This window comes from Balearica regulorum, chromosome 2, assembly GCF_011004875.1.
Source record: "Balearica regulorum gibbericeps isolate bBalReg1 chromosome 2, bBalReg1.pri, whole genome shotgun sequence".
Classification (NCBI taxonomy): Eukaryota; Metazoa; Chordata; class Aves; order Gruiformes; family Gruidae; genus Balearica; species Balearica regulorum.
Genome location: NC_046185.1, coordinates 9,491,906 through 9,504,935, shown reverse-complemented (window position 1 = coordinate 9,504,935; position 13,030 = coordinate 9,491,906). Strand labels below are relative to the sequence as shown.

At 41.7% G+C, this 13,030-nt stretch overlaps 1 protein-coding gene across 4 annotated transcripts in view; it reads right to left on the bottom strand.

Moving 5' to 3' along the window:
- KCNQ3 (potassium voltage-gated channel subfamily Q member 3) overlaps nt 1-13,030 on the bottom strand; it is a 213,471-nt gene that overhangs the window by 34,380 nt on the left and 166,061 nt on the right. For all 4 annotated transcript variants that reach the window (XM_075743292.1, XM_075743293.1, XM_075743297.1 and 1 more), the window contains exons 2-4: nt 5,505-5,595; nt 3,625-3,751; nt 1,665-1,837 (exon numbers count right to left, since the gene is read on the bottom strand). In XM_075743292.1, the coding sequence (XP_075599407.1) occupies nt 1,665-1,837; nt 3,625-3,751; nt 5,505-5,595 (391 nt within the window). The remainder of the gene's footprint in view (nt 1-1,664; nt 1,838-3,624; nt 3,752-5,504; nt 5,596-13,030) is intronic.

Here is a 13,030-nt window from a genome sequence, read left to right as displayed (position 1 = left end):
ACAATGGAGGGGCTGAAAACAGTCTCAATACCCACAGTGGCAGAGTAAACGTCAGGAGAAGAGAGAAGCACCGAGGATAACAGCAGAGCTGTCGCTGCTGGCTCGGTCACAGTCCATGACTAGCCCAGCTCAGCACTGGGAAATAATGCAGAGATTTACAAGAATTAGCCCTTACATGGCATCTTCCTTGCTTGGAGCAATCTGCAGTTGTAGTGCTGCATAAAGCTGGGTTAAGGGCTTAGCTGCACAGATGACACAGGGTGCTGCAGGCTCTGCCCCTGACCTTGACTCTTCCCATTTCTGCTGCCCCTAGGCTTGGCCATTCTTGGGAGGCAAATCAACAGCTCTGCCCTCTCCTTGCCTCCAGAGAGGCAGGGCTTCAGGATGCAGTTTCTTCTCTTTAGGCATATCAAAACAGATTCTGAGGTATGAATTGAATCAATAAGAACAGACCTTGAAAATCGTCTGTGTGAAAACAAACCTGAGCTTCCTTGTTTTAGAGTGGAGTGTGTGGCTAATCCCACTGATGTGGGAGATGCAGCAACCCAAGTTCAAATCCCAGCAATGTCTGAAACAAAGCAGAAACCTTTTTGGTGAAGATCTTCACAAGTGGGTAAAAAACCAATACTCCTTTTGTTTTCTGAGAACTGCATTGGCCAAAAAAAAAAAAAAAAAAAAAAAAAAGGGTTGGAGCTGAGAATTTCATAATTGAGTCTTGAGATAAGTGAACTTTCTTGGCTGATTTCTTGTGTGCAACCACAGAAGGAAATTTGTTGGCTAACCTTGTTAACAAAATTGTTTCTTTAGTGTCTCCAGTGAAGCAAAGTTCTTGCAACCCCTTCTTCTCTCCTGCAGCCAGCTGAGGTCCAAAGGGTGGTGGTTGGGAATCAAACAAGGAACATTTGAATGAAATCCCACACAATGAAGCTTTAAACAATGTCTTTGGCACGCAGACCTCTTCCATGATCTCAGTTTCCTGAGAAACATTTTTGACATAAGTGTTTATGTGACACCTGCCTTGTAACAAGTTTATATGGGGAAGAAACAGAAGTTGGTATGAAATGAAGCAGGGAGGGTATCCCTATCAACCACTACAAAGAAGCAAAGTCTAATTATGCTGTGCCAGCTGGCATTTTAATTTTCAAAAACCCTTAAAATGTCAGGAATGTCATTCATAGATAAGAAAAAGCAGAATGTAGCAGAGTATATGCAATTTTTCTACACCCTGTGCAGATGAGAAATCTCATCTAGAAGATTTTTATGCAGATAGTTTTTAACTTGTAATAATGTTTGGTGAAAATGCAAGAACACAACGTATCTGTCTTGTGTGAGACAGGATGTGTCTGACTATAGCATCAAGTTAGACTGAGCAAAGACGATTTTAGAAATTTTGTCTGTCTGGGTTCACACTGTGTGCATCTTTGTATTGTCTGACCCATGCTTCCAAAGAGAAATTATATCAGTAGCTCCTTCTGAAACCACATTTCTGCTAACCAGCCTCTTTCCACCCCTCCAGAGTCCTGCTCCATCTGTCGATCAGACAAGTCTCAGTAGCCACTACAAACATGCTGCAGCTACAGAGGCAGTTCTCTCAAAGATTTCAACATACCCCACCATTAAAGGGATGTCCCTGCTCTCATTCAGTGTAAAGGCTCCTCACTTACTTTGCTATGTGCACAAATGGCTGATCCCAAAAGTTTCCACGTGCCGCCCCGCCTGTCCATTCGGAGCATCCGTAGGATCTGAAGGAAGCGAAGGCTTCTGAGAGACGTGGCCAGAACATTGCCCTGGTTCCCAACAGCAACCACTGGCACTGAAGCAATCAGCACAAAGATATCTGCAAGGCGAAAAGAACAACGTTTGCCAACAAAAGTGGCCCCATCACCTGCTCCTTAATCCCATCTGGTTGTGCTGCAAATTTCCCTAGGTAAATTTTAAAGCTGCCTGAAAATACCTTCTCTTGCCAATTAAACAGATATCTGCACCTGCCACACAGTTGGCATCATGCACAGAACCCACCAGAAAGTCTCATAATCTATTTACAGATCGATGTACTGGACTTGAGACACTCTCTGAGCTAGCTTAGGGATGCACAGAAACGGTGCCCTAATGCTGACAGAAAAACAACATTAAATCAATTCATCTATCCCACAGGACCACCATAGTGAACAAGTCAGCAGATAAGAAATTCAGTTTTTGATGGTGCATCTATTATTTTGTTCTTTTGGCTGAGTTTTCCCATTAAAATCTCAAAGCCAGTACTAATATTTTTTGTAAGCACCCACAGGGCCAATTGGTTGATCAACTGAAGAGGTCTGAAATGCAAATCACATAATTTCTTCTTGTTTTATTTCTTTTTCTTTTTTTTTTCTTTTTTTTTTTTAAAAAAATATTTTCCCCCTGCTTTTTGATCCTATACATATACAGGAAAAAAGTGGTACCAAAAGGCTTCATACATTATCTGGGCACTCAGTCTTTAAATTGTCTTCATATTGTATTTCCAGCCAAAAAGAGTGGCACCGGATGGATTTCAGATCTATTCACTTTCAATCATTCTCAAAAAAACCTGTGCCAGTGACAACCAAGAGATGATTTTAATAAATCCAGTGGGATCTTTTCTGTTCTTTACCCAGATATCAATGAAGATTCATTCTCAGAAGTGAGATGACACTTTTACCGAGAACGCATCAGACAGTATCAATTCCACTTGCTCACACCATGCTCTATTGCCTTCACAATGCTATTAGAAGTATTAGAAGTATTTATACAACAGTAGCACCCAAAGGAGCACTACCAAATTAAAGATAGCATGGATGCACAAAGAAAATTTGTTCCAATTTTGTCTGCTGTTTAGACCCACAAGATGAACAAAAGGAGGGAGAGGGAAGAGAGTAGCATGTATTCATATAACTGCAACACCATGGCTCCCCGGAGTGCTATGTGCTGTACAAATAAAGAACAAAAAGCTAGTGCTTGGCCTGGAGAGCATCAAAACAAATGAGGGAGTCCTGGAAACAACGAATGAGGATGTGCATGACAGGTGCTCAGGGCAGAGCGAGCTCCTAAATGTTGGCTAGTTGGTTTGTGGACATAACAGAGAGTTTTAGGAGGGGATTCAAACATGAATAATGTGTAGTTTTATGGATAGTTATAGGCAGTGCCTTCCAAGCCTGAAAGATAAAATGGGCAAAATCACAAAGATACTTGTTTGCAAATGCAGACCAACATTACAAAGGTAAAACAACATTTGAATATGAAAGAGGGCTGGCAAAGATGGTATAAGGTTGGGATCTGAGGTGGTCTGAAACTGAAGGCAGTCAGGGTATATTTGAGGATGAGCTTAAGCAAATATGCAATGGGACTTAGACCAAGGAAAATGTGTTTGAAGGGTAGAAGGATCCATTTTTTTCTAACTGACCAGCCACCCAAGTGTCTTTCGAATGAATTGTTATTGCCAGATACTTCAAATAACTACTCCAAGCAGGACACAGCTCCTAGCATATAGGCAGATCTGATTTCAGTGCTCTTTACACTGCCACTCATTGGTTCTTGGACATCCCCCCAAACGGGTTCAGAAGGAAAAGAACATAACAAGGAAAACAGTAGTAGAGACCATGTGCCTACCCAGCATGCACAAAGGCTTCCTGGCAAATTTGAGTCTCCCTCTCCATCCTTTGTAGCGACAGCAACACCCCGCAGCCCAGATTCTTAAGGCAAACTCTGCTCCAAAGATGAAAATGGCAAAAGTTTCCTGTATCAAAGACACAAACTACATTGTTAGCCTCATAACATGTTTTGCAGTAATTCTGGACACAACCATACAGCTGAAGGAAACAGATGAGGTGCAAGTGTTGGGGTATGTGTGTGTGAGAGAGAGAGGAAAAAAGCGGGGAAGAGAATATAGTTTGAGGAAAGAGCAAGGCAAAGTGGGACGTAGCTTTACAGACTGCTCTGCAGAAAGGAGGTGCCCCTGCTGGTGGGTAAATGTGAAGTGCTTGCCCTGACCTGATGGAAGGATAACTACTTCACAAAAAGACCTCCTGTTTTACACTGAATCAAAAGACATATGTGAGTGGTGACTGCAAAGTCCCCGGTGCATTGTATACCCACACCCAGGGTCCATGCAGCCATATCTAGACATGGACAGGATCCAGTATATTGATATGGTTATATTTAAGGCAATGATAAAGGCATATATAAGCCAAATTTAAGGCATATATTATCCCGTTAAATATCTGGGGCACAGAAGAATGAGATTTTCTGCCACGCTGAAGAGATCTAAGCTTGAGGAGGGTATGGATAGGAGAGAGCTTCTCCAAGGTGCTCAACAGAGATGGGCCAAGGGCAGCATGGGGCACGCAGCTACTTTTCCTCTCTGTAAAGAGCTGGCAAGTATGAAAGGAGGATCTTTCCTGATGCTCATACCCACAGCTGCTAGGCACTTCTGAAAACCACTGAGAGCCACATAAAAGCAAGCACAGGAGAAGGAAAAATAACATCAGGCTTTTTCAAACATGAAAAGTTGCGTCTACATAGGGTAACAGGGACCAAAAGTGAGTTTCGCATTCCCTAGGGGATGAGGGTGTCTTCATACAGGCACTTTTTGAGAAGGATCATGCAAGGAGAATTCACCTTTAATTCATTTTGGCATTTAGTTCTTGCTTGGATCTACATGTCTCTGGGGGCACAAGGGGAAATGGAAATTGAGATCCCAAAACTATTCTTGCTGTGCAGTTTCCCTAGGGAGGCTTTTCTACCAGGCCAGGTTAAGTGAGAGGTTGCATTCTCTATTTCATGATAGCTATGGGAGCAGAGGAAGTTCTTTGTTAGGGTCATTTTCATAAAATGATGAATACGTCATGTATATACTTAGTGAGGGTTTCTTTCCTATTTTTTTTTTCTTCTGCCAAATGGGAGGCCTACAGAAATACAGTCTCGAGCATGAACTCAATAATTTATAAAACAAGCATGCTAGAAACACAGAGAAAGGAATATATTTGCTGCAAATACGTTTTCTCTCATGGATAGTTGTTGGAGGCACTGCTTGTAACAATTTCAGCTTTGCTGCTATTGGACACAAGCATGAGACCAATTCTGATGACTGCCCTTGAAGGTAATGCTGGGATTGGTAGAATAGCAGAGAATGAATCAGAATTGTTGAAAGATCCCCCAGAAATGAGTTTTCAAATATGCTCAGGTCTGGCATGGTCCATAGGAAATTTATTGATATTTCAGTGGGAGAACTGTTAGGCAAATGCTGAAAAGCCATTTTTTAAAAGTCTCAGGCTAGTATTTTTCCTCTCTCTTTGCTTCCTTTTTTACTCAGTCAGTGCTGACAATGGACCAGGAACTCTGCAATATGTAAGTGTACAGCCAGTGCTCCAGGATCGACAGAAGAAATGTTCTTGCATGCAGAGCTGGGAGTAAGTTTCCATCACTGCTGATGGGGCTGATTTCAAGTCAAGGACAATACCAGAGTGATGCAGCAGCCATAGTCTACTTACCAGCAAGAGGAGCCAGTCTCCTGAAACGGTTTCATACTCCTTGAAAGTTGTCAGGACAGCTAAGATCAAACACCCCAAGACAATTAGAAACCTGGAACGAAATAAAAGGAAAAACCGTAGCATTATTACCCTGCTCTGTATTTGCATCTGAGGTACTGCCTATAAAATCCTGGGTAGAGACCTTCAGGGGATGGCTACTTCCTATCCGTGAACAGTGAGGTGGGCTCTCATGAAGATCAAGGGTTCTCAATCTGGACAGGGGGGCTGGCTGTCAAGAAACCATGGCAAGATCCTAAATCAGAATGGTCCTGGGACAGACATGCATTAACTCATTTGCATTCTTCAGGAAGGAAATGGGTGATACTGCATTTTGGTAAGGGATTGTATGGCATGGTAGAGGACTGTAATGCTCAGGAGGTCTATTCCAAGCTGACGTGCCGTGTGCTTTACAAAATTGCACTGCAGTCACAACGGAATGAATCTACTTGGCGCAGCCTGAAACCTGAAAAACAGTAAACACTTCACTGCAACGCAGCATCAGGACAAACCCTCCCTTGAAAACTGTACTGCATTTATTTTTTTTTTTTCCTTTTTTGCACTCATTTCTATGCAGATGAAAAGATAAAAAGGTTTGAAAGACAAACAATAGAGAGGGTAAAGTTCTGCTTTCCAATAAAAGCAGTGTGTGATAAATCACTGCCCCTGTGCTATTGTCTGTCTCTGAGGCTCCAGAACACAGAGATTTGACAGAAAATTTAACTCCCACTGCTGGTAAATCCAATTCAGTCCAATCTAAAGTCACGTTGATCTGCTTTGTAAAACTATTCCCAGGATAGAGCAATTCAAAATCTTTTATACATAAAGAGGTAAGAAAAATCAAGGGAGTCTTGTAAGTGATTACTGTGAAGCAGAGTGGGGGAAGCTCATATTCTAGTACTTCATGTACCCAGATCATGGGCACTTTAATGTGCTCCCAAAACCTGATCCACAGGAAGAGAGGGGCAGGTGGCCATGGAAATATTTCAGAGCTTAGTGAATAGATTGGAAGGTCATCTCCATAAAAGCTCTGGATCCCTTGCTCTCATAGCTAGGGTACATCAAAGAAATGATAGGCATTAGGTACTGAAAACATCCAGGGAAAAAAGCTTGTTAAGAATCAAACTGTGTTTAGTGTGTACTACCTGTTTTGAATTTCAATCTGATACCTAAAGTGTGATTTAATTTCTTGCTGAATAAAATTCCACTTTGTTTCACTGGGTGAAATGAGCAGAGTCCACAGCCTGCAGTGTGGAGGCAGTGAGCAAGGACGATGGGGAAAGCAGGCTCAACTCAGAGACACGTGTCCTCCAACCTGTCTTGGGGGTTTGTTTCCTTCATGTATAGGGAAACCTGGGACTAAGGGAATGTGTTCTGAGAATTTGCAACATTTTTGCAGCTGCAGTAAAAGGAGAGAGGTGAGTTCCAGATAGCTCCTGCTACCTTTTGGGAAGGAATTTCCTTCAAACACCATCAAGTAGCACCCTCCATGCAAGGAACAGGAAGCAGCGAAACACTTCACAGCAAGCCCTGAAGAGTTACTTTGCTGTGACTTTCCCAGTATTAGATATTCAGACTGAAGTCTCCTATGCCAGGAAAATTTCAGATCCGCCATTTTGAGCAAGATTAGAACAGATATAAATGTGTTTGCTCATACTAAATAATTCTGGATTTCTTTGACTAGTTTCCCCTTCTCACACTCACCAGCCATGCTCTAGAGAAAGCCTTACGGGGTTGATAGGAAACAGCCTTTGGGTCCAGAATGTATCTTTTACCATCTACCTATTATAACCACACTCCTGTTGCTCAAAACATTTGGCAGTTAACTTGGCAATTCTGCGATGTTCCTGCCATGCCCTCAAACTTGCTTTGTCACTCCATACCTTGCTGTCCCAACCTTGCAATTCTGAAGGCAGTGGCTCACTGGCTTCCCAAGACCCACAACACAGCTGCCCTGTGCCTCCATGAGCAAACTGGTGAGAACTCAACCAAGACAACATGATTCCTTTGATTAGTGATAAACCACCTATGATCTGCCACATTACAGCCATTACCATAGCACCATCACTAATTCTCCACTGAAAATAGCCTTGAGCTACTGCTACTTGTTGCTTTCCATTACAGCCATTTCTCTATACCATGTGAAAATTCCATCACCCATCAGCTCACAAGTGTCATTTAAATTATTTAATGAAAGGCGAAACACACTGAAAACAGTCCAAGGAAATTACATCACCAGCTACTTAAACTGAAGACATGAATTTACGATATCATTCAACAGAACAGCACTGTCAGTTAAAGATGATATGCAGATTTTTTGTCTAAGAGGAAGACAGAAGATAAGTCAGTAGTGAAATCGTCATCTTTTGCTTAAAAATGCCTGCGGTTTTACCACTAGAGGGTACCGATGCTCCATAGAGCAAGGGGATATGGTTCTTGCTTCTGTTTTCCTTCCCTAGGAAACAAACTCAGTGCAGGTGATGTTCAAGTGATCGCACCCATGTATTTCATGGAGTCTCACAGCGGCGAAAAGGATTTTCCTTGGCTGCTAAAACCCCCAAATGTTGGCATTAACGGACAAGGGGTGCTGCTAGCTCGATCGCTCTGTGCACCATAGCCCATGCTGCGAGCCCCACTGCTCAGAGAGCCCACCCATAAAAACAACAGACCATGCGGGATGAGAAAAAAAGTAAAAATAGGGTGAGAGGGTGAGACTGGAGATCACAAGTCACGATGAACAATTTTGAGGGCAAATCCAAGCAGGGAATGTGGTCTGAACCACATGAATGCAGCCCACAAGAGTGCCTCGGAGGTGCAACTGCCGAGCAGGAACTGCAGTCTCAGAAAACACACAGCCCACAGATCCAGTCTCCTGCTCCTTCCTGTGGTACTCTGGGGTGTGCAAGGATGAAGAGCCTGTGTTGGGACACATAACTGCAACCCCATCTTGGAAGGGTCCACTCTCCTCCTACCGCACTGTTTCCAAAGGATAAACACCCACAGCAAGTTAATCAAATCACATCTCAGCAATCCTCCCTTAGCATCTGAAATGACGATTGCGTTCAGAGTACTTCATGAATTTTAATCTCCATTGATACTATGCAAACCACCGATTTGCTTGCAGCCTCTTCTGATTTGGATCTTGGTGTTCACAAAACCTGTAAGTCTTCTTCTGTCCTCTTTCTAGAGAAGATGTGACACAGGTGACATGTTTTTTTCATCAATCCCCCTTGCTCAGAAAAGATGAAAACAAGGTACATCTTCACCCTGCTGCTTATGCCCATATTGTGGGATGTACCACCTATGCCCATACTGTAGCCTTGTGAATATAAACACTAATTCAGCTGACTGTTGCAAAGTCTACATTGCCCTGTGGCAATAGGACAAGAGCTGAGCCTATATTGTCTAATTTTATCTTTTAGAGGAAGCAGTGTGGGTCCAGTGGTTGAACCACTGTAAAATCATAACAGGCAAATTGCAGGGAAAGATACGGCTGAAATCACAGGGGATAAGTAGAGGGGAGGCTAATATTGACCTGGGGAACTGAGAGGCAGAAAGGGAGAAATTCTGAAATTTATTCACAGTGATAATACTATCCATGGGACAAAGAACATCAAGGGTCAGAGGAAAGAAATAAGGTAAAAGTCAAAGTTTAGTGATGAAAATTGAGTCCTATTAAGCCTAAGCTGCCTATCGAACAGTGTTTCAGCAAGTGGCACTCTAGACTTCAAGATGTAAATCAGATATGCCAAATGAGGATCTGAATTTGGTTCTTCAGTTTTTAGAATCATCCTTGATCATTTTACATCATTTTTCACAGCCTATTACATTGCACGTATTTGCAGTATTATGACTAAAATCCTGATTAGTTTGTCGTATGCATAAGTTCCAGACCACCAAATGGCAGTGCTCTTTTTTCACTGTTACAACTAATATGCTATTATAGTAAATACATGTTCTTGTTATTAGAAATCACATACTTTTAGCACTTATTTTCTAATCATACTATTTTGGTGTATTAAAGACAGTGTTCCAAAAACACTACATATTTTTTCCAGGAAAGAAGAAGTAATTTATGACTATGCTAGACCATGAATCTAATGTTTCTTGGATGAACATCACAGACTTTTGTTTGATAAATTTTGATTTATTTTAATATTTCACGTTCTTTGCATTTTTCTTCTATATCTGTTTCCATTTAAGGCCAATATAATGCAGATCTAGCTGAGAACTTTTATATTTTTTCCATATATAGATGCTCATCATGTATCCTGTTCACCACCTCTTGCTTCAAAATTTAAGAAGATCACATAGTAATTTGCCTATAATCTATTCCAAAATATAGCAGTCCTTTTGAAGCTTTCATGAGGACTAGATATGTCATAAGCAGGCCAAGCCATATGTGCATCTGGCATCATTTTGGCAAATTTTTGTCTTGTATGACAAAATTTTAAGTAGTCTTACAGTTAATAGAGAGGAACGTGTACTTCTAGTGTACAACTCGTTGTTTTAAAGCAGACAGCTCAAGCTGGTTAGAAGCACCTTCAGAGATATTTTTTCTTCTCTATAACTGTAAGGAAAGACTCTACTGACTAGCTCTTATGGAGATGTTTACTGTGTAAATTTGCTGAATGCCACCCCTTATGTTCAGGTTTGTTTTGGATACAGTTACAAACACCACTTTTTAATAATGTTTATTTATTTTTACTAGTGAAAGAATTAGCCTACCAGCCATACTAGCCCACTTCTTAGATGACCAGGTTTCTCTGAAATCCCTTGCTGTAAATTCAGATCTACACGTGGTCATGGATCTTCCTTACAAAATAATAATGCAGGCTCTGGACAGGAAAGCCTTTTGAACAGTTACTAGTAAGAAATGCCTTCCAGTGCATAGAATTCTGTTTGTTCTCACATCTTCAATGCCAGTCCTTGCAAGCTACTGGAATTTCCTCTCTCTCCAAATATTCATATTAATCTGAGATTTTCCTGCTTTGCTGCATTTGGTCCTTTCTTGTTTTTCCTTAAAACTTGTGCTCTAGTTTCATTACGTTCTGCCACCTGGTAAATACTAATGGAATTCTCTAAGATTATATTAGGAAAACCTGGCAATGTTTTCCTCAATTTTTGGTTTATGGTTCCCAATGCAATATGGTCCTAAAACTATAATTCCTACATGCTCTCCCAAATACCATATTCTAACAACCTTTTCTTCAACTATTGGCTTTTACCCATAAGGATTAAAAAAATGCATCTTTTTTCACAGTTCTTTCACTTGCTCTATATTCCTACCCACCGTCTTTTTCTCTGCATCCAAACTTCAGTTTTCACAGAACATCTTTTGTCTAGATGGAGCTTTTCAAAATAAACGTTGGACCAGATGATCCTTGAGGTCCCTTCAAATTTGGTATTCTATGATCCTGTGATCTTCTGTATCTTGCACTGATCATTTTATGGGTTGCTAATGAAAGGCTTGAGTTGGGATTTTTAACACTAAAAAAATGACATTACCAAATATTTGACAACAGCTCTTCAGCGAGAAGGGAATGCATGCCTGATTTTCACAGACTTGGGAATACTCACTGTTTAATATTTAGATTCTTGCATCTCTGCTATTCCAAGTAATAGGCCAGTTACTCTTAGAGAGATCAGTACCGAGACAGGGGTGACAGAAGACATCAAAAACTTTGTGAGGCTACTGTGCAGAGAGGTATGGGGAAGTGCTCTGAGAAACTCAGTGGTGGTCCTGGAGGAGGAGGGGAAAAGCAGCAAGTGCTTCAAGTAGGCATGTTCAAAGGTTCCTCTTTCTCTGTATGCAGATTCCACTGATTACACACGCACATCCACAGCTCCATGCAGGAGCCCCTGGCCCAATGCCATCATACAGGAAGGTCGTGGTAGAAATTCCACACTAGGTAAGCTAAATCGCACTCTTGCTCTGCTGCAATGGCACAGACAGAGCAAGATCCTTCATAAGATACTAGAGGAAACCCTCGGAAGTAAGTGACGATACCCAAAATATCCCTAGTCTCACTGGCATAGCAGCTGAGCTGGCAGGTGATGAAGTGGTAGCCTGGAATGACACTAGTCCATTGGTGACAGAAGTGAGACCCCTTGTCCCTCTCACTGTAGGAAGGTGAGCCAGAAAAGCCTAAATGCTTACTCATGCTTGGTTTTTGATGACCATGGGTTCTCATTGGCAGGACTTCCTCTGAATGGGCTTCACTGCTGTTCCCCTAAGTTTGGAAAGCTTTTAAAAAGCAAGGTCTGGGAGAGGAAAGCTATACTTCATAGCAGGACAGTTAAGGTGCAAAAGAACAGCTTTTAAACCAAATGATCTCTCTCTCCTGTCCTCCACATAGAAGCCACGAGTTTGGTTATGGCCTCCTCTTCTTGTTGCTTTTTCTTCAGGTCCACTCCTAAAACCTTTTTGCTTCAGTGCCTTGTGTACCACGGTTGTCAGCTTCCTTAGGGAGTCTGGCACACTGGTACAAAATGTTTTGGGTCAGCAATGTCAGACAGCATAAACACCATCATCCTGGATTTTCTGCTGTAGGGGACATTTCAGAAGAATGGCCTGACACATTTCCCAGGTTTGCTGGCCTGAGAATACAAAATAGAAAGCCCAGAGCACTAAATTTCCCTGCCTGATTTTTCTCAGTTTGGAAGACTGAGCCATCCACTAAGACCCCCTTACCATCTTGTGTCTGAGACAAGTTTTAAAGATGCTCTGGAAGGCCTAGCATACATGTTACAAGAGGCCTAGACATCTTATCATATGGGTGACTGGGGGACAGATTGCAGAGGCAAAGGAGAGGCAATGACAGCATTAGCTACCGAGGAGTCAGATGTCTCCTATCTTCCTGCAGCTTGAATAAGGATGGGAAAGCATCTGACTGTTGGAACTAAATATTCTGAGTTGCTCTGTTAGTGGCTTTAAATTCTATTTTTGTATTAAGTGAATGACATTGGACTGAACTATTGTTTGGGGCTTTTATCTGCCTTGACTAGTATGCCTGTCCATGGGCTTATCTCTGGCTGGCAGCATGCTGCTAATTGAGTTGAGACACATAGACTATGAAACACGGTGGGCCATGCAGCACAGCAAAGCAGGAACAGCAGAGCACCAAACCGCATTACCCAGCAGCCCCAGCTGCAATAACTGCAAATCAAATGAGTTTCAGAAATGCTTCTAACAGGACTTCCTCCAAAGGACATTAACAAATTTGTGTAAAGCCATTCAAAGGTAAACTTTAAGATTCATATATTGGTTTCTGCTAAATTTTGTGAAATAAAAGTGTAGGACATTTGCAAGTCAGCCTGTAATTCAGCAGTCAAGTACCCAGCCTTTGGCAAATCCTGTAAAGAAGAAAAGTGAATTTAGAGTATGTAATGAGCCTAAGGTAAGAGAATTAATCATCCATGTCAATACATGTGTAGGAATTTCCTACACAGAATTAAACATCCTGTGTAGGAATTTCCAGGAAAGTACA